This window comes from Acinonyx jubatus, chromosome B2 (assembly GCF_027475565.1).
Source record: "Acinonyx jubatus isolate Ajub_Pintada_27869175 chromosome B2, VMU_Ajub_asm_v1.0, whole genome shotgun sequence".
NCBI lineage: Eukaryota > Metazoa > Chordata > Mammalia > Carnivora > Felidae > Acinonyx > Acinonyx jubatus.
In genome coordinates, this window is record NC_069385.1 from 16,592,805 (window position 1) to 16,618,637 (window position 25,833).

The 25,833-nt window shown below is 45.7% G+C and overlaps 1 protein-coding gene across 1 annotated transcript; it reads right to left on the minus strand.

Moving 5' to 3' along the window:
* Positions 1-385: 385 nt before the first annotated feature.
* Positions 386-18,482, minus strand: IYD (iodotyrosine deiodinase). Its single transcript, XM_015073693.3, has 5 exons — positions 18,210-18,482; positions 8,439-8,630; positions 6,013-6,172; positions 2,495-2,651; positions 386-715 (listed from the first exon to the last, which is right to left on the minus strand). The coding sequence occupies exons 1-5, from the start codon at positions 18,385-18,387 to the stop codon at positions 533-535; spliced, it is 870 nt and encodes a 289-aa protein (XP_014929179.2). The 5' UTR covers positions 18,388-18,482; the 3' UTR covers positions 386-532.
* Between the last annotated feature and the right edge of the window lie 7,351 nt (positions 18,483-25,833).

A 25,833-nucleotide genomic window follows, 5' to 3' on the forward strand; every position in this document is an offset into this window, starting at 1 on the left:
TCATTAGTTTGCTAGTTGCTTGCTAAAAACTGGCAAGATGACCATGAAGTCCAGTAAAAGAGTGGATCTCAAAAGCCCATCCGTGGCCTAAGAGCCGCCAGAAATCAGAGGGCAGAGGCCAGTATCTGATTAGTCTAAATGTAAATTCAAGAACGATCACGTAGCTGAGTTCTTGGGGCCACATTAAACTCTCTGATGAATCTTTGCTGTATACGAGCTTTTAGGGTGTAAGAGAGAAAAGGAATCACCAGGGATTTTTCTGGAACAATTTTAAAATCTTGAAATTGTTCTTAGTAAAATTTGCATGCATCCCCAAAGCAGATGGGAAATGGAAGACAAGCACCTGTCGTCCTCTTACTATAATATGTTCACCTCGTCACGCTAGGAGCTTCTCAGACTCCTGTGGAAAGGTTTCTTGAGCGGAGGGAGGTGCTGGGGAGACCTAACACCCGTGGGAAGGGCAGCCCGCAGACCCAAGAGGGACAAGAGAGGACCAGGCCGTCGTCTGCCCGCATCCCAGATGGGCTCCCGCCTACACGGTCACCCTGATGTGATCCACAGGCTTCCGCGTTAGGTTGGGCACCGTGGCCTCTTTGCTGGCGTATCCCACAGGGAGGAGCATCAGCAGCTTTTCGTTTGTGGGGCGGCCCAGGAGCACCCTCAGACGGGGACCACAGTTGAGAGGTGTGGTGGTGACAGTCACCAGTCCCACATTCTACGACAAAAGGGGAGAGGATACAGTGTCAACTCAATGGAAGTCACGACTTTGCTTGTGGCCTGGGGACATTCCGGTCCCCATTAGGCCTCCTTGTCCCATCATTTCCCTGCAGCTGGGCAGCAAAGAGCCCGCCAGCTTGGGCAGGTGGACCTTAAACCTCACCTGTTCTCCTCAACCTCCATAGTCACCACATTCTTTGAACCAAACAGTAAGAAGCTTCTTGAAGAAGAAAAATACTCGTCCTATTCATCATTGATGGTTAAGACACAGGAATGGTTATTTCATGGAAGGAAATTTGGGGGGTCCAAATATACCCAAGGAAGGGGTATACCCTCAAACAACAGGGAGTTCCTATGCTTATATAACCAGCAATGCAGGCGGAGGACCACCCCAGCCGAAAATACCTACGTCCAGTGACAGAGGCTCAGTAGCCTGGCATTACTCCCTCAACCTGTCTACAAGCCCCTCCGGATAATAAACACCTAATAAAAATCACATGCAGCTTCAAGATGCTTCCCAAGCTACCTCCCTCCCCTCTAATTTCCCAATCAGAGGGTCACCGCTAAGCCTGAGCCAGACAGAAGTTCTAGAACTGCCTTTGAGAGTCCTACAGGACAGGCTCTTTGGTCCGGTCGCTATGCGATCTGTGCAGATGGGGAGCATCATCAGGAAGATTCCTCTTTCCTCCCTCGCAAATAGGACCTACGCTCAGAATCATGCCTGAGGCGACGCTAGAGGGCAGCAAACTCAACACTAACGTGACAAGGCTGCCGATTCAGAGCTCAAAAATCTCTGCACCGTTTGCTTCGTCTGGCAGATGAATGAATGAACCGTGCGTCCGCGTGGTCCGACGTTGCACATCACTTCCTTTATCTGCATGTTCACAGCATTAGGGAGGAAGTGAGATGCCACTTTCTCTAGGTAAACTTTTCAAGTAATCTAAAAGCCTATTCCTCTTCTGTGTTAGCCACGACTGTATTTTGCAAGGTATTTTCGCCATATAAAGTTTGCTTCGAGTTAGTGAAGAAGCGTGTAGTTTTTTGGACTCGATTGTCGCTTGGAAGTATGATCACTCGCACTTGCCATCTTGTTTGCCTCATTTCTTTTATGTGCCCACTGTCTCTCTCTACTCCAGGACCCCAGTTCCTGCCAGAATGCACACACAGTTCATGAGGCAAGACCTCCCTGGTGCCCTCCCCCCTCCCCTCGGACCTGCCACACAGAAGGAGTTGAGTGAATGAACTGAATCCTGTAAAAGGTGTACCTCAATCTGCTCTGTTTCATGCTTAGCATGGCTCCAATGACCCCACATACCGCAGAGATGGAATTGTTTAAAGCACATGGATGTCTTTCCAGTGCAAGGCCACGTAAGCTCGACTTTCCAGGAAAGGAGCTCTAGGAGAGCCTTCTCTTTATAGCTTTTTAATCATGCCACCGGCTCGGACGACAGCGAGCCCAGCAAGGCAGCATGCCTGCCGAAACCCTTGGAGCTTCATGTTGTTACAGACGAAGGCAAACGCAGCGGGCATTTTTCTGAGCCTCAAGTGATGTTTCCAGAAGAGGATTCCAGCGCGTTGCAGCAGCGTACCGACCAGTCCAGGTTTCCAGGGGCATTTTTCACACCAAGCTACGTGTCTTAGGCGTTCAACTTTAGATGAACAGCTTCCAAGTGTCTCTCAAATAGAAACTCCGCTGAAATTTGTGAATGAGGCCACTGTTTGGCTTTCCAGGATCGCTCCTCTCTTTGGGGAGGGATGGGGGGTGGGGGTAACATACCTGAAGAGCAGCCAGGAGGAGGCCACAAGCAATGGAAACACTGATCTCATTGTAGTAGTGGACCTTTCTTTTGCCATTTGCAGCAACGCCATGTACTTGTTTGAAAATCAGAATCAAAACAGGTGCTGCGTCCAAGTACTCCTTAACCCAATTGGTTCTGAAGGGAAAGAAAGATAATCCAGAGACTCTTTGCTCTTAATGAATTTCGGTCTTTTTTTTCCCTTTACAACCTTATCTTATTTACATCTAAAATAAAAGCACTTTCCTGTCCTTTATGTTTAAATGGAAAAAAAGGACTTTCGGTTGTTTATTTGTGTCTTCGCTATAGTGTTCTGTCCAAGGTCATTCAATTCAATAAGCATGTGTTAACGAGGGCCTAGTGTAGCAAGGCACATGAAATGCAGAAAGGCACAAACAAGGAGCCTATAACCCAGAAGGCAGTGTGTAAAATTTAGCAAGCTAAAACCCGGTAGGTGATATTAAAGAAATATAAGTCAATTGCATTAGGAACTCTCCAAATGAAGTGTTGGTAATTTTGAATAAGAATAGTAGAAGAGCGTTTCCAAAGTTTCCCTCGAGGTGGGGTGCTGGAGACTGGATGGAGAGGGGCACTGGGGAGGACATCTTAGTGAGTCAACGAGTAAAGGCAGAGTCAGGACGGAGGACGCTTGGCAGGTCGGGGAGTTTCCAGAAGCCCGATAGGCTGGAGGATGGGGTGCGAGGTGGAGCACGGGTGGGCTGGCAGGTTACGCACGGATTTTGCAGAGTCCTGGACTTCGTGTGGGAGGTGATGGAGAGGGACTATAAGCTTCTGAGCAGAAGCATCACATGATCAGATCTGTTTTAGGAAGAGGTAGATTGGTGTGGGCAAGGGGCAAGCTCAAGGGGGACCAGAAGGTAGACAATAGCAATGGGCCAAGGGAATTCGGGAAGGCGTAGAAGCTGGAGCTGACAGGTCTGGTACAGAAGCAAAGGAGAAGAAGAAGGTGATGGTGAAGTTTAACCAAAATGACAGGTGCAAAGATGGTGACGCTGCCAGCCCAGTGATGGAGAAAAGGAAGTGAACTTTGTGAGAGTGGGAGATAATTCACGTGAGGTATAAATTCGAAGTTGAGAGTTTTGCTTGCCAGCTAAGGAGCATATCTTTCTCTATCCCGTTACCCTAATCCATACATTTGGCGAAAGCTTTATTCTAGCTCAGATACTCAAAGTGCTACTCGTGCAATGATATGCATTAGAATTTTTCTTGGGACACATTATGTCATTAATAAACAAGAGGTGATTTCACCTTAAGCCTAGCTGTGCGTCACTATTTTCAAACATACTAAACTCACTTGTGCGGTTTTCTATGGTTCCTCTTATGCTATTAACTTCTACAGGTCACATTTTCCAAGCTGCCTTCTCACGCTTCAGCCAGTTTCCTCACATTGGGCTGTTACCAATTCTTTGTCCTCGCGGAAGAGGAAGAATGCTTGTTGTTCAGAAAGAAGATAAACTCCGGGAGCCCACGGGTTTTGTCATGCTGGGCAACATGCTTGACCTCCCGTGGCTCAGTTCCCGCATATGTAAAACGTGCTGTCACCTCATACAGCGATCGTGAGGGTGATATCAGTCAAATATATTAAGGGCTTAGAAAAGCACCCAGTACACATTGCTGTGTGTGTGTGAGCATTATTATGGTCACCGATATTATCTTGCAGTGAATAATTCAAAAGAAATTAATGTAAGACAGAGATGAAGCAGTGTGCCTTTGTTCAAACGCAGATTAATACTTTTTAATGATTTTTGTACTTATTTTTTTTTTTTGGTCTAAATGCACACTGGTATCTAATATTTCTGGCTTGCTCAGGTTCACAAGAATTTATTATGACATCACATGACCGTGGATAAAAACACGGCAGTGAGACTTATTAATAAAGGGACAACTAGCACCTTCTGCCTAGGATGTCAGGATATATGTTCATTTGCAACTCAATTTAACATTTTTTCAACTGCCTACTCTGCAACCGCACTACGCTCGATGGTGTAAGACATTTTTAGACCTGGACCCCTAGCCTTTTACGTATATATGCGCGTGTACGTATTGCCCGCAAAGGAAGTCCATAAGGCTTCTAAAATATCGCCTATGCAATGAGAAGAAAAGCAAGCCAATAAGCAAAATGCTATGTGATGAAATGGCCATTTTAGATGCACAGGAGGTACCTATTAGGGGCTTTGAGCACAGAGACAAGAGAGCGACTAATTCTGCCTTCATTGGGCAAAACGTCAGGGGCCAGCAGCGTTTTGTAAGCACTGTACACGCATAGAGCAGGACATCTCTCTAAGGGTAGGAACTCAACTTTTATCCATCCCCTTTTTCCCATGAATATGCAGTGAGATTTTTATATTTATTATTAATAGTCTATGCTAGTTCCAGAGCATGGTAATAAGTTACACTTCCATAAGGGCGTCTGTTTAATTAGGGTTTAAACATCTTAGGAAAGAAAATGATCTCTGGGGCCAAATAAATGAAACAGGAACAGAGCCAAGAGACCCTCTTCCCATCACCCAGCCCTGAATAGTCCTCCCTTGCCCCCAGGGCTGCAATCTGGTCGCCTTTTCTTGCTTTTCTCTTATCACAAGCTTGTGTCACACTGGGGTGTCGGATAACACCCCATAACACCCCAGGACTGGCCACCGAAGGCCTGTGGCTGGAACCAGCGGTGTGAGCGCCCTTGCACTCCAAATGCCAAAGACTAGAGCAAGCTTCCCTTCTCAGAAAGAAAAACCAACATCTCTGCCCACTGTCCCTTCTCACACTCAGCCTCAGAGCGCGCTGGAGGGGAAAGGAAGTGGCCTTTGTGGGGAGGGCCGTGCTTATAAAGAGGACTCCGTAAATGACAAAGCAGAGTCTAAACAATGGAAAGTGACGGGCCGTGATGACAAAAGTGACAGAGAAGTTATGGAATGCATCTGAGACATTATGAGGGATGACTGCCCCTCAATGGGCAAACAGGCTCCACGCGTGGCTGGCAGGGGCAGCTATGAGAGAAAATGGACACCTGCAGGGCCTCCCCCAGGGCGCAAGGGCTCAGGCTTAAACCTAGTTACAGTGAGTTCCCCCACACTTCTTTCCTAGAGATAAGGAAGCCCACACGGTTACTGATGCCTAAGAGATGCCATATCTGCACGGATTGTTTGCTCTTGCTAACCATGTGCTAAGATTCCTTGGAAGATGTTATCACTTTAGCAAATGTAATTTACTTCAGTCAAGGTCCCGAGACATCTTTATGCCACGATCTTACACTCTAGATGGGAGAAAAGCGAAGTGAGTCCTCAAAGGTGTGTTTACGACTACTTGGGTGGAAGCCTGTTTGTTTACCAATGATGCCACTTCCTACTTGTCATCACCATTCTATGTGCTTACAAGCAGGCTTGCACATTCAATTTTCATAACGAAGTAAATCCTAGGTAGTCCCGTTTTCCAGATGAGGAAACTAAGGCACAGAAGAGGTTAATCATCCCATCAACTCTTGTACCTTAGTTTCTTCAGGTCTGTAACCCATTGGCGTCCCATCCTTTTCAAGTAGTTTATTTCTTCCTCCTCCTCGATGATCTCCCGAATCTTATGTTTCACGTCCGGGTCCTTCACAACCACAAAGGTCCAGGGCTCCGTGTGGGCCCCACTTGGGGCAGTTCCTATCATCCATAACATTAAAAGCAGAAATGGAAACACGAAAATGTGAGAATGGTCATTAAGAATGGGTATAGTAACTCACACTCGCTGAAAACGAAGTTCAATCACCTGGTGAGCAAAGTGCTTGGTCACAGATTCTGGTATGTGGCTGTCCTCTCTGTTTCATTCTGCATCACTTTAGGGGCTACAAACCAACTAACTGAGGTCGAGGCCAGTGGTTCCAGGGCTATGGGGATTTATCACCACTTCTCTAAGTATGTGGGGGGGAAAACATTCCTATGTAAGGGAACTAAGGGAACCCAGAAGGGAAATTCTAACAGCCCAAATGCTCCAAAATGTTGTTTGTTTTGATATTATTTTTCTAAGTTGATTTATTTGGAGAGAAAGCATGGTAGGGAGAGGGGCAGAGAGAGAGGGGGAGAGAGAGAATCGATGTGGGGCTCCAAGTCACAAACTGTGAGATCATGACTTGCACCGATACCAGGAGTTGAGCACTTAACCGACTGAGCCACCCAAGTGCCCCTTGATATTCTTAGAAAAGGATAGAGTCATGAGGCTCGTTGAAAATGGTAACATTGAAATGGTCAAATAGCTTTTAAAACACCCATGAAAGGGACGCCTGGGTGGATCAGTCAGTTGGGTGCCTGACTCTTGACTTTGGCTGGGGTCATGATCTCGAGGTTCAGGGGTTCGAGCACGGTGGTGAGCTCTGGGCTGGTGCAGCCTGCTTGGGGTTCTCTCCCTTTCTCTCTGCCCCTCCCTGGCTGGCTCACTCTCTCTCTTTCTCTCTCTCTCAAAATAAATAAACAAACTTTAAATAAAAGGAAAACACCACTCATGAGAAGTAACTCAACTATACATTGTTTGGTACCTGTATCAGGACGCTGAAGGCAGCACTGTGGGGTTTGTGGTCCCACTGGAGACACATGAGAACTCTTGGCCCTGGGTGCTCAGTACACGAGAGCCTGTCTCCCAGCTCTCATGGGCTATGGGAAGCCTCAGCCCACACTTGGATCAGCCCCAGGATCCTGGTACAGAGCTTAGTAGTGTATCTCAGTGCCCAAGGAACTAGAATCCCCGTTCAGACTCCAACCAGGCCCAGCTTCTGATCTAGGTGTCACCCTGCTGTCTTAGAGATGGCCCGCCGTTCCCAGCCAGAGACCACAAGGACCCACGAATAGGTTATTTCAGAAGCAACTATTCCATTCTTCCTGGTGAGCAATTTAATGTCAGAAGCTCTACACCAGGGGGGTCAGGACTGCCTGCTTGATGGGGCTCTTGTTGTCACCCACACTCCCTACAGTCAAGACAGCATGATTGGATTGTGAAATGCAAGTCAAGAGCTAAACGTAAAGCCCATTCACAATGGCCATGCAATAATCTTTGCAAATGAAGTTAAATGTGATTTATATAGGAGTAATACTCCAATCAGAGGAGACTCGCAAATAGGGGATTTCTCTGACATCTCCTTCCCCCCTTTTTTCTATAATTCTTTTATTTTCCTCTGTGGAAATATCAATTCATGTTGAAAATGGGTTTGTCTTGGGGCGCCTGGGTGGCTCAGTCCGTTAAGCGTCCGACTTCAGCTCAGGTCATGATCTCACGGTCGTGAGTTCGAGCCCCGCGTCGGGCTCTGTGCTGACCGCTCAGAGCCTGGAGCCTGTTTCAGATTCTGTGTCTCCCCCTTTCTCTGACCCTCCCCCATTCATGCTCTGTCTCTCTCTGTCTCAAAAATAAATAAACGTTAAAAAAAAAAAAGAAAATGGGTTTGTCTTGCTGTGGTTTACTTTGCAAATTCATGTAGGTACATTTTGCCAGTTTATTAGAAAACAGTACTAGAGCATGTAATCTAAAAAATTTGGTTCCAAAAAGAGAAATGCACAAATGTGAGTGAGCCTCTGTGTGTGTGTGCATGCGCGTGTATGTGTGTGTGTGTGCGTGTATTTTAAGAGGGGGGTAAACTAAGGGGATGTTTCTCTTCCAATGCATAATAGTATGTTCAGAAATTTTTATTCTTAATAAAAGATCCTAACATTCAATAATTTCAGAAGTCTTAAACTGTTGTCACATCTGGTCTCAGGTAGTTTGTAATAGTCAAAAGTTTGTAGAAAGCAGAAATCATGTTTCTGGCAGTCAGTCAACACCAGGGTAAGATTTTATAAATAAACAATCACTCTAGGCTTTATTCAGTGTGTTTGAACTTCAGCAGTGCTCTAATATTGTGACTTGCAGCGGACATTCTCAAAAGCACAACGTACAGTTACAGACCTGCTGTTTTGATGACATTATCAATGACTTCCATGGGGACTTGCTCATTACTTATGAATCTCACAGACCGTCTTTTACTGAGAAGTGCATAAAATTCCTGGGACCTCTTCACCATTTCCTTCTCAGGATACCGGGTGTGGGAGAATGGAATATGTTCGACGTCTTCCTCTGACTCTTGCCAGTCATTGGCAGCTACAAATAAGAACAAAAAGGCAACAAACTAAATTGCACTTCTTGGTCACGAAGGAGAGCAGAATATGTCACCCCGTGGTATGCCTCTTTGGCATAAGGATTATTTTGAGCCGATAATTTTTAAGAAACAAAAGACACAAGAAAAGTGTTGAAAACCAGAGTAGAAGTTACTTTTTTGTAAGAGACGTGTACTTTTGTGAAGGAAATCCCCACCCATAAGCCTTCCCTGTACCAAGAAGGAAAGGATGACCCTGGCAAGAAAGTCTTATCAATGGAGAAGGGGGACTTAAATCTGTACAACCACCTTACCCCAGCTTAAAACACTGTGCTTTTCTTGATAACCTCCCCTAACTGGATCCCCTTCCCCTAACGTCTTTCTTTTGTCTTTAGTTGAAAATTGTATTTAAGTAGTGACTTGGGCCATTTCAGGGACTTACTCAAGTTTCCTGGGCCTGTCCCATGTATACGGTAGGTATACATGTGATTAAGCTCCTATTTCTTTTTCTCCTCTTAATGTATCTTTTATTGTGGGGGTGGGGGATGGGGGAGGGGTCTCAGCCAAGAACCTAAAAGATAGAGGGAATATTATTTCTCCTCTCCTACAATCATAAGATGGCCAATGGGGAGAAAGAAATAAAGTTCTCAAAAATGTCTGCAATATTATCAGCTCAAAAGAGTCAATAAAAAATGAAAAGAATTGGTCTACAGAATTCTGAACTCTGGTTTTGACTACTGACTATCCAAATTCCACTGGTTATAAATCAAGAAAAAGAAAGTTTTACCTACACAAAGATGAGGAATGAAAATTTCTATCAATGGTGAACTAGTTTGTTTGAAACAATCTCGCATGAGCTGAAAACCAGTAAAATCATGAAATAAAGTACTTTTAAAGTCTTTTAAAAAAAAATCAGTATATTGCTGACAGTGTAGTAAGAAATTCCCAAGCCAAAACTGAAGGGAAATACGAATCTGCAGGTGGGTAAGCACAGAAGCCACATTTCTTCTGACAGTACTTGCCAATCTCTACATATTTGAATTTTTATTTTCATATTTTCAGGGATTGAGGATGATAGGAATCAAAGCCCAGGCCTATACACCATGGGAAGGCTAATAAGCTGGGACCCCAAGATAACATCCTCAAAGAAAGAATGAATCCTAAATAAATCAGCCCCCAAGGGGTAATACCATTTGGTGGGTCCTGCCTGTAACTTGAACTTGGAATTAGGTGGTCCTGCCTGAAAATACCTCCATTGCCTAGCAAAAGCAAATGTCAATACATAAGTAATTTTAAGTACAATTACCAGCAATTCACCAAATACAATTAGACATAAAAAGAAACAAAACATTTTGAGCAAGAGACAACAGAATTGATATTTAAAAACAGAATCAGATTTCCAATGTCTCCAAATATTGGAATTATCAGACTCAAAAGATAAAACAACTACGATTACTATATTTAGAACTCATAAATCTGTCAGGTACAGGAAATGATAAAAAGTGACAAAGAAAATATGAGAAACTAAACTTCTAAAACTGAAAAATAAAGTAACAGAATTAAGAACTTAATGGATGGATTTAAAGCAGGATGGATTGGGGCACCTGGGTGGCGCAGTCGGTTAAGCGTCCGACTTCAGCCAGGTCACGATCTCGCGGTCCGTGAGTTTGAGCCCCGCATCAGGCTCTGGGCTGATGGCTCAGAGCCTGGAGCCTGTTTCCGATTCTGTGTCTCCCTCTCTCTCTGCCCCTCCCCCGTTCATGCTCTGTCTCTCTCTGTCCCAAAAATAAATAAAAAACGTTGAAAAAAAAAAAAAGCAGGATGGATTTAGGATTTATACATACCTAAAGAAAAAACTTAGCGAACTGGAAGATAACTCAGAAGGAAATATCTAGAGCAAGGAGAAACCAATAGATAGAAAACATAAGAGTGAGAAAAACCAAAGCAGAGTGATATATATATTGGAGGGAGACAAAAGTGAAGTGGTCGAGACACCACTGAGAAGCCAGGGCAGAATGCTGGCCCGGACTAGGTGGGCCACAAAAGAACGACAAATTCTTGGAGATCTTGGAGATACAAATGGTAAGACCTGCTGAGGTGTGTGGTCAGGAGTGTTGGGAGAGAGGGACTAGAGATGAGTCCCAGAGGGTGGGCTTTAGCACCTGAGGAGAGAGTGGGACCATCTACTGAGACAGAGGATGAGCAATGAGCCATGTGGGGGAAGTAGGGGTATGAATCATCAGTCTATCACATTAGAGATGCCTGTGAGTTGTTCAAGCAAAGATGTCAAGCGTGAGGGGCGCCTGGGTGGCGCAGTCGGTTACGTATTCGACTTCGGCTCAGGTCATGATCTCGCGGTTTGTGGGTTCGAGCCCCGCATCGGGCTCTGTGCTGACAGCTCAGAGCCTGGAGCCTGCTTTAGATTCTGTGTCTCCCTCTCTCTCTGCCCCTGCCCTGCTCAAACTCTGTCTCTGTCTCTCAAGAAGTGAATAAACATTAAAAATATATATATTAAAAAAAAAAAAGATGTCAAGTGTGAAAGCAAAAGTCTGAGTCCAGAAGGTGGGATGTCACTTTGGGAACCCTCACATAAAGATGAGAATGACAACAGGAACAGAAGAAAAGAGCAAGAGGGAGCCAGTGCCTGGCCCTGAGGGTCTGGGACGTTCCAGGTGGAGTTCAGGTAGAGAATTACCTTTCTCCTTCACTCGCACGCACATACTGTACTTCACTCCTCGCTCTGTACTTCACTCCTCGCTCTCGGAAGACTGACCCGGGAGGGAAAGTCAAGAAGAAATGACTTCAAAGACGCTGAAAACCCCAATGACAATACCAGCAAGTACTGTGGTTTCCTCACCACTGTTAGTGAGAAACTTCTTTATCTGGATAAAGTTTACTAGCCAGGGCAGTTCACACATTTAATGAGAAGGATCATCAACAGTTGCTCAGTTAAATGAAGCGGGTATGACGGGGGAGGGGCAGCAAACACCTACAGGTTTCTAGCAATCGATTCTGAACCCAACCCAGATGTCATCAATGCCAACCCTGAACTTAGCAAATGTGTAAACAGACTTTTAACGCCCGTGAATCCTTTCACGTCATTTGTTATGAAGTCTGACGACTTCTGTCCTTAGCAAGTGGTAAATGAGTCAATGCATGAAATGCCTCACTAACCGTGTGAGAGACAAGTTACCAACTCTTAATATCCATTCAGCATTTGTATAAACTAAAGGCAGCCCAGGTTCATGACTTGGCAGTTTCCACAGCTCGTAAAGTCCAAGGTAAACATTCCCACTGTAGCGGAATGAAGCAGCAGCTGCCCGGATGTTATCAGCGAGCAGGGTAGATGAATGGCCAGTCAATGGATTGTCCTGAAAGGCGTGCTGTTCCTGGAGCCTCTCCCAGGGCAGATGGTCTACATTTTGCCAGTGGAGGGGCAGGGGGGAGGAAGGGGGAAGGCTTGGAGAGAAAGCACCCAGGGAACTGCAGGGCAGTGAACCAATACAAAAGGTACCACTTTTTCCCTTCCCCCTGACCTCCTCACTCCAAGAGGAGAGAACAGCCTCTGTAAACTCTAGTCATCCTGCCTCCACGCTACACCAGCCAAGCCTCTCTAGAGGATTCATTCGAGCATAAAGCCCACATATTTCAAAACAAATGGATGCTATTATAGTCTACGTTTTGATCGCAACCTATACTGCCACACTTGGGGTTTGGTATTGACACCCAGGACAATTCACCTTTCATCATTGCTTTAATGCCAAGGATCTCTAAACTGCACCATTAGGTCCAACAGCCAAGAAGCTCTAGGCCATGTGTATTCTCTTATGGTTAACACAGAGGTATTTTTGTGTTTGTTCGTTTGGGGCTGCATCTCCACATAAATTGCTTTTGTGTTTTTGGAGTTCTACTTCAAAATCTTTGCAAATGAGCCAGCTAGTTTCTAGCTATGAAGCTAGAAGGCCAATTTGTGTCACATCATCCTTGTCCCCTTCTTGGCATTTTGGGGAACATTGAGAAGCAATATTAACACGGCTGAGGGTGAGGCAGCTCTTGCAGGAGACAAATGCTGAAGGTGAGGATGAGGTGAGGTCAGGGCTCCACACCTGCCCTGAGAACACCTCCTTCCCAGCTGCCTTAGCCATCACTCTGTTTCCACGTAGGGCTGTCAATTGTCCAGCTCCCTGCAGTATATTTCACCAGCAGCTCCGGAGGTGTGTGGGGCCTGAGGAATCGGGGAGGGGGGGTGGTTAGTGGAAAGTTCTTGAATAGAGCCATGCTTTTGTAGGGACTCAGGGCAGGGCAGGCTGCCCCAAAATGTGCCACAAGGGCATACTGATTATTTTGAACTGAAGCTACTTAGGAAATAGCCAGTACAGGAAGGACACTCTGACCTCCTCTGTCTCCCTGAAAGCAGAGAGTAAATCTCTCATATGAAAGGTACTCTCCCTGTACTAGAAAGTAGAGAGAGATCTTCATCGCCAGAGACATGAACTTTACAGCCAAGAAAACTTTAGAAACAAATCTTGCTACTTTTTACTAATCTACTACCTCAGCCCAAATTCTGTTTAGAATTTCTTACTAATTGAAGCTCCCAAACATTTCTTTGTCCTGTTGATTCCTCACAAGTTTATTGTCTCTGTCTAAAATGTGTAAACTCTGCCTGCCTTGATCATTTCTTTGGGTCTCAATTTTATTATTGAAACTGTAGGCACATGTAATTGTTTGTTCCCTCCTGTTAATCCGTCTCATGGCAATTGAATTCTTAGATCAGATGTAAGAATCTTGACGGGTAGAGAGAAATGTTTCCTCCCTTGTGCTATCCTGAATGAACTTGACAGAACTTGTTTCTGAGCCCCATCATCTCTTGTGATATCCCCAGTGCCCCCTGTGTTGGTCCACCCTCCCCCCTAGGGCTCCCCCGGACTCCGATCTCAAAGACAATGACTCCATTCAAGTCCTTTCCCTTTGCTAATCTCTCATCTCAATCTACCTGCCCTTTGCCCTAAAACCTTAAGGTCTTACAGGAATCTTGGTAAACTCACCTTTTCAAATTAGCCATGTAAAAATATTAATGGGTGTATGTGTCAAAGGATAATGAAATGCAAAGACAAAGCCGGACTTGTTCCTTCCTATATCAAAGGAGAATCTCTGTGAACACAGTAGAGTGTTGACCTTTTATAGTATTTTTGGGTATTTTTGGCAGCGGTGTGCTGGCAAACCAGCCCCAGGAGAGGGGTGAGGAGGCCTGATTTGCAGTACTTGCCAATTTCCATTGAGCAAATACTCCCATCATGGCCTGACGTTAAGCTGATAAGTGAAAAACGGCTCACCATGTTCCTGAATATTTAACAGTTGGTTCTTGCTCCTCCCATTGTCTAGCTCTTGCCCACCACTTGGTTGAGAAGCTTGGAGTTCAGGAATTAGTGGATTCCCTGGAGTGTAAAAAGATTGGTATCATCTGTAGGAACAGTGTTACTTGTTTGAAACCGTTGTTGATCGGTTGGCGCCCAGAGGGGCTGGTACTGAAGTGAATCCATCCCTGATTGGCTTTCAGAGGTAAGAGGCTGCCACTGATTGGTGGGTTTGCTAAGCTTTTACTGAGGTGAGTTGTCCTCTATTCGTTGAACAGGTTTGAAACCTCTTCCAACGGCTGCTCATTATCATGGGTACATAAAAAAAACTGTCCTTCCCCAAGTCTGTGGGAACATTTTAATTCTCAGGTGTTACCCGCACAGGCCATAATTTTAACACAGGCCTTTTTTTTTTTCTTTTTAACGGCCAGCCACAAACCCTGAAATTGCTTATTACCATTCGCTACATACAAATATATCCCATACATATACATATGCATACAGAGATGTATCAATTTGTGTGTGAGATTTGTAAAATTATATACATATGCATACATGCGTATCTATGTACATATATCTCTCCTCATCACTGAGCTCACTTTTCTAACACATGGTTTTTTCTAGCCTCTCTCCTCCACTACCTTTCCTGCTGTCCACTGGTATGACTGAGTTTTCCCCATTTTATCTTTTCTCACTTGGAAGTTACACAGTGTGTTAGGTAGAACCATATAAAATTGCTAACACAAGCCTTTCCTTTAAAAAAAAATTTTTTTTTAATGTTTATTTTTGAGAGAGAGAGAGAGAGAGAGAGCAAGCAGGGGAGGGGCAGAGAGAGAGGGAAGACACAAAATCTGATGCAGGCTCCAGGCTCTGAGCTGTCAGCACAGAGTCTCATGCGGGCTCGAACTCATAAGCTGTGAGATCATGACCCGAGCCAAAGTGCGACGCTTAACCAACTGAGCCACACAGGCACCCCTAACACTAGCCTTTCTTAGTAGTGACTAGACAATCCGGGACCAAATTTCAATGAGGACAGTAGTTTTTGGATGGTCAGTAAGGCTAAGTGAAGACATATCCCCATCAGTATTAAAACAAACCCATCCTGATGAGATGTGTTCCCTATATCTTCTCTTCCTATCTCCATTTCCATGAGCTTCCAAGAACCTGGGCCTGACTAGAGCATGTTTGTACAGGATTTATGGCTCACTTTAGGGAGACCATCCGAGCCTTCCTCTTTGTCATTTCTCCTCCTTAGACCTCTGCTACAGTTAAACAAGAGAATATTAACAAGACACATGTTTGACTGCTCCCTAAAGCAAGCCTGTGCCGAATGTCTATTTATTCTGAATTATGCTGAATTTATTCTCTAAGCAGCTCACACGCATGCTGATTCGGTGGAGTAAGAATTCTTTGTGAGCCAAAGCTGGAGGAGGTTGGGTTGGTACCCATATTTTCCTTAACTCGCACTAGAATGGCCCATAATCCTTATTTTATTGTTTTGTCTCTTACAATTAATTTCCACATGGTTTGAATCTGGTATCCATTTGGCGTCATCCAAAGCATCTCCATGTTTCTTCAGTGATGGAATCCTTTTGGTTCTCCAGCCGACACCCCTACCCGGTCCCCTCTGAACCTTCAGTGCCAGCACTGAATCCTCTCTTAGACCATATCCACCCATCCAGGGGTTAGACGCAGGGACTTGGGTGGCAGAGAAACCTGGGTTTAAAAGTTGCTTCTCACCCATCACCTCTGAGACCTCAGTAGGTGTCACTTAAGTGAACAAGAAAAATTCCGACGAGGGACTGAACCCTACATTCTGGGCAGAGGTGCCCATGGCTGCTGAGGAGGCCACTGAAGGTGCAATTTATTCTTCCATGTGAGGAACAAAGAAAGAGGCAGAGGATTTTGCAAAAATGAACAAGCAGAACGAGACAGGGGCCATACAGCTTTGCTCTGTGTTCCCAACGTTCAGTCCAGCCCCAGGTCCCTGGTTCCCCACCACCCTTATCAATCCCTCTTGTACCCCCAAAGTCTGCAGATTGAGTGGCCTTTCCTTAAGGCACACTACCTCTGATCTCGCAGGGAATTTTTAGGCCCGCTGGTCGTCTCCTGCCCTCTCTCTTCTAGCTTATTCTCCTATGAGAAATGCAGTCTAACAGCTGGCTATGTGCCTGGGTCCTGGCTCTATCACTACCTACTTGGGCAGGTGACTTAGCGGAATTGAGCCCCAGTTTCCTTATCTTTAATATGGGGATAATAATAGTGCCCACGTTGCTCTATTGACTTGAAGATTGAGTGGTTTACTATACATAAAACGCGATGCTAAGTGGACACAGCCAGTGTTCTGTTAAGAGCCTGTTGTTGTCCATATCCTGGGGTTCCTTCCCCAGGTGGTCTTTCCTGCGGTCCCTTTTTCCCACCACAGACCCTCTTAGTTGCGGGTGCCCCCCATTCTATGCTCAGTCTTATCACCAGCAAATATCCCGTTAGAGAACTCATCAGTTTTATAAGTTCCAAGTACCACCCTGTGCTGGGACTATCCAATCCGTGTCTGCAACCTGGATCCCTCGCCTGGACCCCCTCTCCCTTTCTGCTTAGATGTGTCATCTTCTCAAATCCAACACGTCTTCGTCTATGTTCAACATCCTCTCTTGCATAGCTCTTCTCCCCTCCCCCATGTATGATAGGGTCCTTCCACCTCTGCCAGCCTCCAGCGCTTACCCTCTCCTTCTCCCCAGATTCAATTTATTACCAACCCCCGTTGTTCTTTCTTTAACTCCGCCCTGACTCACTCCTTCCTCTGCGTTCCCACTGCCACCATCATCCAGGCCATCCTTACCAGGGCAAACCACCACACGGCTTCATAACCGATGTCCCCTTGTTCAAGAAAAGTGCTTCTCAACTGGGCAGGATTGGCATTCGGGGGGGGATGTCCTTCAGTGAGAGAGTGAGAGGGAGCCCTGCCAAGAGGCCGCCTGGGCTTGAATTTTCTGCAGTGCATTCAGCATTGCTGGCTCCCCGCACTGAGCGCCAGCTGTATACCCCACCCCCAATCCTGAGATCAGGGCAACTCAGAACATGTGCACACATACGTGCCCATACACGAACACACCCACACACATGTCCAGGTGGCCTCTTCCGAGGCGGGGGCATCACCGGTCCAGCTGAGAATCACTGAGCCTCTTCCAAATCGAGTCCATCCCACGAACCCACCTCCGAGGCACATCCAACACTGATCACTCAAGGCTCCTCAAGAACGTCTCCCTGCCTGCTTCCTTACCACCTCTTCATCCTCAGATCAGCCAGGACTGGGCCCATGGTCACCACCCCATTTCACTTCCCCCCTTCCCCCCACCGCCTTTACCAGTGAGGTCTTCCCATCTCCTCCACATTTTTCTCAGAGGGTCCATCCCTGCTCTTACGCTCGTTCTGCTCCTCTCATCTGAGGTGCCTCCTAACCATTGCTCTTCAGGTCCTATTAATTGGCCAGGCCCGATTCGTCCTTTCCCTGTTGCACCCCCACGCTCCCCGCACCTCTTTGAAGGCCCTGATGATCCCTTCAGCCCCTCATTACTCCCTGATTGTTGCCTACTTCTTGCCTTGTCCACTAAGTTGAACACCCAGCTTTGAGGACACAGGGCGACTGGAACAAGGAAGAGCAGTGAGCCCCTAGATCGATGCCACATTTTACATTTCCAAGTCCTTGATTAAAACCTGGCCACTCTGGGGGCACTTGGGTGGCTCAGTCAGTTCAGCATCTGACTCCTGATTTTGGCTCAGGTCGTGATCTCGTGGTTCGTGAGACTGAGCCCCGTATCGGGCTCTGTGCTGATAGCGCGGAACCTGCTTGGGATTCTCTCTCTCCCTCTTTCTGCACTCCCCTCCTCTCAAAATAAATAAACATTAAAAAAAAAAAAACAAAACCACGACCCCTTTCCCCATAGCCACCACCAGCCAGTGATGTGCCCCTTGGCCAAGATTTTAACAGCCAGAGCAGGAATGGAGCTAGGGAAAATGTCAGCCTCTCAACAGCTCTTTACTGACTCTTGATCCAGAAATCAAGGGTGGGTTGGTGCCAGCAGGTGTCCCCTGAGAGAAATGATCTGTCTCTGATGACATAGTAGAAGCTGATGATGAAACTGACCCGCACGTGTTTCCTCCTCCCCAGAAGCCCTGCTCATCAGAAAAACGCAAACGGGAGAAGCTCAGTAGCCTGGCCAGGGTCCTTACCTTCTTCCCCTTGGTGGAGATCAGTATTGTCTTTTAGGTCCTCATCCACCCAGGGACGAACCTCGGCCCTGGCTCTGGGCTCCCCCTTCCGTCTCTTGCTGCTGCCATCACCATTCTTAAAGATCCACACGATCAAAATGCAGACAACTGCTACCAGGACTGGAGTCAGGAAAAACATGGTCGTAAGACTGACTCTCACTCTGAACAGCGCACACACTTCCCACACTGCCCTTAAACAAACAGAGACAGGAACGAGGAATGAAGGAAGAGGGAGCTGTGGGAGGGACAGGGTGAACTCTGTGACTCTCAGAGGACTTTGCAAAGGAGCAAAGATCACGGCGTGTGCACTGGGGGTGTGTTGTGGGTTTGGTAATGCCCAGGTGCATTCGCTTTTTAAAATCGTGTGCCCAAGAAATATAGGCGTAGACAATAAGTTCCAGAATGTGAGTAAATACTCGAATGCGCTAGGGGTTGCTAACAGTGGTAGAAGGTGTTTAATCTTCCTCCTGTTTAACTTTTCTCCGAGAGCAATGTGTCCTCAACTTGCCAGAAGCTAGGAATCCCCTGGGGAACTTGTTTTTAAAAGGGGAGATTTCCAGGCACCAACTCACATCTAGTGAAAGAAAATTTCCAGGAAAAAGGCCTGAGAGCCTGCATTTTTTTTTTCAACGTTTATTTATTTTTGGGACAGAGAGAGACAGAGCATGAACGGGGGAGGGGCAGAGAGAGAGGGAGACACAGAATCGGAAACAGGCTCCAGGCTCTGAGCCATCAGCCCAGAGCCCGACGCGGGGCTCGAACTCACGGACCGCGAGATCGTGACCTGGCTGAAGTCGGGCGCCCAACCGACGGAGCCACCCAGGCGCCCCGATAGTCTGCATTTTAAAAACATCATATTTGTGAAACCCTGCCCCGAGGTTTTGATATATACTTTTTAACAAAGGCAACAGATAGAGCAGAAAAATGGTCATATTTTGCATTGGAGAAAAACTTTGATCCAGGAAAAGTGACCTAAAAAAACCCTAAAATGACAGTTTGGTTAATTAGGTAACTTACGTAGGGTTTGTTTGTTTGTTTTGGTTTTTAAGCAAATGTCTTAACATTTGTTTAGCAAATGTTGGATTGGGTCGCTATAACAAAAATATCACAGGTGAGGTGGCTTAAGTAGAATTTTTTTCCCCCCACCTTCTTGGAGGCTGGGAACTCCAAGACTTTTCTCACCTTCTTGGAGGCTGGGAACTCCAAGATCAAGGTGGGGGCCAGTTTGATTCCTGGTGAGGGTACTCTTCCTGATTTGAAGGTGGATGCTTTCTTACTGTGTCCTCATATGGCAGAAAAGTGAGACTCTCTCTCTCATGTCTCTTTTTGTAAGGGCACTAGTCTTACTCAGGAGGGCTCCACCCTTATGACCTCACAGCTTCACAGAAACCTAAGTCACCCCCGAAGGCCCTACCTCCTCATATCATCACATCCCCCAGTCTAGAGCAGCAAGATATGCAATTATGTGTAATATGAACCATCGGAATAAAAACAGCAGAAAACACTACATATTTATATGTGCTTGTATATTCATAACATTTTATGAAGACTTATACTATAAATCTAAAACAGTGGTTATATTGGGAGTTCTCTGTACTAGTGTTTCAATTTCTTTGGAGTCTATATTTATTTAAAAAAAAAAGGTTAAGAAACAACAGTGGCTACTTCTTGTGGATGGGGTGTGGCATTGGATGGACGAGGGACAAGGGTGGGAGAGAGAGTTGTTACTGTATACTATTCCATAATTTTTGAATTTTTAACTGTTGTGATCATATTACCTATTCAAAAAATTTAAATAAATGCTATCTTAATAGTCTTTCTATGTTTTAATTTTATTATATATTTTAATGTTTCTTTTTGCAGTAGACAACTATTCTTTTAATGTATACGATATTGGTTCTAACTCCAGAGAACTGTGCAAGATTGTGGACATTGACGATGGAAAAACTGGACTCCATAGGAGACACTGTAGCTGGGGTGGTCCCGCCGCCATGCCCACAGCTCTTTTAAGGGAAGTCCCCTCCTGAGCTCCTCTGAAAGGACATCAGAGGTGGCCATGCGTAGTCCAGTTTGATCCAACTCCACCCCTGACCCAAGGCAGCTGGTCCACGTGATGCATGGCAACCCATGCTGTGGCCCAACTCATCTTTTCATCCCACCAAAAGTTACAGAGTAAATAAACGACTCAGTAACAAGAGCGGAGCAGGTCAAACATGCAGAGAGAGGCAAAACCTGGAAGTAAGATGTACCTTGCAGGTCATGTGGAAAGACAGAGGGAGGGGCCGTTGGTGGCGAATGCGTCAGTCCCCGCAGGTCCCAGGTCTAGCTTTGTTTCAGCCCACATGGCTCCTTATCCTCAAAGAAGAGGAGTGATCCGCTGTTTCGGTAACCACAGAGCCCAACTCGTATCAGTGCCAGGCCAAGATGAAGCCAAGGAAATGGGGAGGGGGGAGGGGGAAGAATTTATTATAGCACGCTGGTAGGTACAGGGCATGGGCAGTCCCCGCCCACCCCCATCTCAGGAGGGAGTACCGGTCACAAATAATATACACTGAGTGGCTGGTTGGCTCATTAAGGTGTTACTTAAGTCTCCTTGGTTTCAGATCATGTGCCCAGGAAAACAAGTCTTTGGGAGAATTCTGAAACAATCCATAACCCTAAAGGATAAAAAAAAAAAAAAAATGTAAGGCAAACCATGCTGGATAGATGCTTTTTATCATGTTTGGCAACTTGCAGTGGGAAAAGAAGACCCTTACCCTGAATTGCTTGGCTCAAGGCAGAGAAGACAAGTAGGGTGATCATTTGTTCCCTTAGCCATCTGCTCACTCATTCATTCAACATATTTTTAGGATCAACGTGAAAGGTATTGCGTTATGTGCTGGCGATAAAATGGTGGGCAGAACAGACAGTACATGCCATGGTGGAGCCATGGGCTAAGGGGGAGACAGACAGGTTCAAACGTCACCAATTAATGTCACATTTCAACTTCCATAACAACTATTAGGGAAAAGAATAGAGCACGGTTTGGCTAATTCAGTGAGACTGGAGATTTCCTAGAGGAAGGAACATTTGAGCTGAGGTTGGAACCCTGAGTGGGAATCGATTAAGTAGCAAGAGGAGGAAAGAACCTTCCAGGCAGAGGGGCAGGTGTAGGCAAGGCAGGGGATGCAGGGAGCCAGCTGATGTCAAGAGCATGCTAGGTAGAAGACGCTAGATGATGCTGGGTTCTGTGGGTCACTTAGATTATTTTCTTTACCCTAAATGGAATGGGGAAGGGGGTGACAGGTGAGTAACAGCTGACACTTACTGAGTGTTTATCAGGTCCTCTTAGCTCTTTATACATATTAACTCACATATGCTTCACCATAACCTGTGCAATAGGTCCCGTTACACAAAGAAAATGAAGGACAAGGAGATCAAGTAATATACCTAACTAAGGTCAGTGTTATATAAATGGGCTAGAAATAACCCTTGTGTGTTAGCCTAAAATCTCTCCATGTCATTTACTTTTCCATAGCAAGCTAGGACCATTACCTCAACACGTACTGGAGCCCAACGGGTTTGACTGGGGAAGGGAAGGTGGGGATTTATGAACTGAATGTTTGCATCCCCCTCAAATTCACATGCTGAAACCCTGATTCCAATGTGATAGTATTTGGAGATGGGGCCTTTAGGAAGCAATGAGGTCATGAGATAGAGCCCTTATTATGACATTAGTGCTCTTAGAAGGAAAGACCACAGAGCTAGCTAGCTCTCTCTCCACCGTGTGAGAACACAGCATGGTTGCCTGTGAACCAGGGAGCAGGTCCTCACCAGCCACCAAATCTACTAGCTCCTTGATCTTAGGCTTGTCAGCCCCCAGAACTGTGAGAAATACATGTTTATTGTTTAAGTCACTCAGTATTTTTGGTATAGCAGCTTGAGCTAAGATGGCGTCCCATGGACTATGCTTAGCTTAGGGGGAAACACAGACAAGAGGTTTAAAAATATGTCCAGCACAGAATAAAGGAATTTAGCAGTTGTTTTCAGGTAGAAGGTGAGAAGGAGGAACGGTGCAGAGGAGCTGAGGCAGTGAAAGGTGACGTCCGGAAGGCAGGCACACAGCTCCCAAACTTCAGGACCCAAGCCACCTTTTATCCCAAGGCACCTTGTGGTTCTGGTCTCAGTGAAGGGTGGCCTCCCTAAGGCTCTTGTTCTTAGATTTCTTCGTGACTATCCCCTTTCACTTCATGTGAATCCCAATCCCTACTGTACTTACCTGAACCAGGCTGAATGGGTCCTCACAGCTCTCTACAACCAACACAATCCCACGACCAGGATGCCCACTCATAATAAAGTCAGGACAGTAAAATTCTCCATAGTTACCACCAGGCTTTATAGTAAAGGCTTCTGATAATATCATGATTTCAAATCAGTTTTACTTGAGAAACAAAGCCTGTGGTGTTGGGAGTCAGAGATGCTATACTGCTGATTTGGGGGAGGCCCAATACACCTCTCTACTTTGAGTAGTCCTAAAGCATCCTGGGATAATCGTTGTCTCAATGCTTTGCCTTATCAGGTTAGGAGCTGGAAATGGGTCCTGAAGGCAGATGCCGTGCAGGATGTTATGAGACACTTTCCACGATTTATGATGATGATTTAAAAAAAAAATTAATGTTTATTTATTTTTGAGAGAGAGGCAGAGAGAGAGGGAGAAACAATCCAAAGCAGGCTCCAGGCTTTGAGCTGTCAGCACAGAGCCCGACGCGGGGCTCGATCCCACAAACCGTGAGATCATGACCCGAGTGGAAGTCGGATGCTTAACTGACTGAGCCACCCAGATGCCCCTATGGTGATGATTTTTTATGACTCACTTCAGATTCATTGTCTGCTTTCATTACTTCATTTCCACAGAGTGGCAGAAAACTTCATTTTGCTATCAGGACAATTCAACCTCTGCCATTTTAAAATGGAGACAATTAGAAATGTCTTTACCCTCCCTTTCCCTGGGTACCCTCAGTGTGCCCTGATATGAGAGAAGAGGTGTCTGGGCCTTGAGGTGGGCCCCTTTCTCACTGGATTTCACCAAAAGGTACAGTCTCAGACAACAGGCATGGTACTAGCGGCCTCCACACGAAACACCCTGTCTCCCTACTTCTGTCCTCTCTCTTCCAAGCCCAGAACACAATTCTCAACAAATCACCTGCCCTTTTGCGTAGTTCCAGAATCTCCTGGGACATTCCCCTGTGGTTTGGGGGACTGGGGGCGGAAATACCTCTCTCCAGCCTCTCATTGACTGTTTGCCTTCCATATGTGTACAATATTTGAATTTATTTCAACCAGCACTTGATAAAGTATAACAACATAAAATTTACTATTTTAGCCTCTTTTAAGTTTATTTATTTATCCTGACAGAGAGATCGTGAGTGAAGGAGGGTCAGAGAGAGAGAGGGAGAGAGAGAATCCCGAGCAAGCTCCATGCCATTAATGCAGAGCCCGATGCGGGGCTTGAACTCATGAAACCTTGATACCGTGACCTGAGCCAAAATCAAGAGTCAGATCCTCAACCCACTGAACCACCCAGGTGCCCCTATTTTAGCTTTTTTTAAGTGTACCGTTCAGTAACATCCAGTACACTATTAATATCATCCACCCATCACTACTATTTCCAAAACGATTTCGTCATCCCAAACAGAAGGAATAAAGCAATAACCTCCCAATTTCCCCTTCCCAGCCCCTGGTAACTGCTACTCTGCTTCCCGTCCCTGTGATCGTGACTACTCTAGATACCTGAGACAAGTGGAATCGACAACATTTGTCCCTTTGTGCCCGTGTCTTTCACTTAGCATAAAGTTGAAGGTCCATCCCTGGGTTAACATGTATCAGAATTTCATTCCTTTTTATGGCTTAGATGTGCTATTTTTATAACTAAAAAATAGATACTAAATCGATACTACATACATACTCTGTGATACCTTAAAAAGACCATTACAATACCATCAGATGAGTGCTATAATTAGATGTGCTCTCAGGGGCCCTCATTCGGCCTGAGAGAGGACAGGATCCACAGAAAACATGGCTTCCACTGAGCTTTGACAGACTCTTCTGGGACAGTGCTACTCAAGGAGCTTGTGCCCAGAGTGACGTAATCAACACGTTGTTCTCTTCCTTGAGAAAGTCTTATTACAAAAAAAGTTGGGGGGGGGGGGCGGAGGGGAGATCAGTTGGCCCAAACAGTGTGTGTGGTAACTTGGTTGGTTTATCTGAATTTACATCCCAGCATATGCCTCGTATCTCATGTTGTGACTCATAACCAAGAATGAACGGGCTGGCCAGTCCACAGGCCATACTGTGAAGAACTGTATTCTAGAAAACACATTTTTCATTTTCAGCGCTGATGTTAAATCTGATTAACTCCGTCCCCATTTCGTTCCTAAATCCCACAAGCGTATTTGCAGAAGTCAAATGAGGTGAAAGAGAACTTTCCAGGAAAGCGACTTCTCGGGGCATTGAGCGAGGTAACACCGTTCTAATGATTCACTCAGCAAACTGTTACCAAGCATTTCTATCACATGCTCATTTAGCAAGTGTTATAGAAAGTGTTTGAGCCAAAGGTTTAAAATAGGATATCCCTGTGTCTACACCAGAATCTTATCTCAGTTCAAGTGTGAAGTTGGAAGACAAAAAGAAAAATTCGAAAATGTTTTATTCATTACTTTTTTTTTTTTTTCTTAAAGTAGGCTTCAAGCTCTCTACACTGTATGGAGGAGCAATGCGTTGTAAACGTCAAATGTTTATTGAAAGTTTTTCCTGTATGGTGTCTCAGTAAGGCACAGGATCCTGCACGTACTAAACGCCCAGTAAATACAAATTCAAAGTTTTAAGAATGGAAGTGATGCTTTTAAACCCTCATTAGGGAAGATGAATATGGCGACAAAACCAGGTGCTGATAAAGACCGTGGCCAGAAAGGCCAACTAAAGAGTGAGTGCAGCCTCTCAGAAGAGAGCTCACGGAGTCTAATGGGGGAGTGGGGGGTTGGGGTGGGGGGCATGGGGGGGTTGAGGGGCTGGGAAGAGCAAATGGCCGCACAAGATCTGGAGGAGGTGGAGGTGAGAAGGTCTGGACATGGGGATTGGAGAATGGGAATCAAAAATTACAACCCCCCTTTCTTTCAGCAGATCACATACTCCAAGCCATGCTTTGTTTCCCTCCCTACTTTCCCTGGGGGAGAGAGTGGGGGGTTTCCACAGGTTTCCTGTGGTATTTAACCCAGTGAGCACTGAAGTGGAGTCAGTGATGATTTCCCTGGGGGAAGAGACTCTTCACTAGAAAGAGCTCTCAGGAAAAGAGCTTGAAAGAAAATACGGCTCTCACAAAGCTGGGGATTGTGCCGGAATGTGACTCTTCGAGTGTGACTGTCTCTGCCTTTATCAAAACAGGACCTCTGAGGTTGGGGATTTTCCAAGTGTTTCTTTTCCTCGCCCGAGCAACATTCTACCACACAATGCTACCAGGTCACGGATTAGGGTCCACAAAAGAAAAATGACGGGAATTCTCCAACCATTGCATTATGTTCTCTTTTCAGAGCAATGTCTTTATCTGAAA

Bases quoted from the DNA above. Each gene is read 5' to 3' on its own strand.
- IYD (XM_015073693.3), bottom strand. From the start codon at position 18,387: ATGTTTTTCCTGACTCCAGTCCTGGTAGCAGTTGTCTGCATTTTGATC. The intron at 8,631-18,209 runs GTAAGGACCCTG...TCTTATTTGTAG, and splicing joins TCTCCACCAAGGGGAAGAAG to CTGCCAATGACTGGCAAGAG. The intron at 6,173-8,438 runs GTCTGTAACTGT...TATGGATGATAG, and splicing joins TAATGTCATCAAAACAGCAG to GAACTGCCCCAAGTGGGGCC.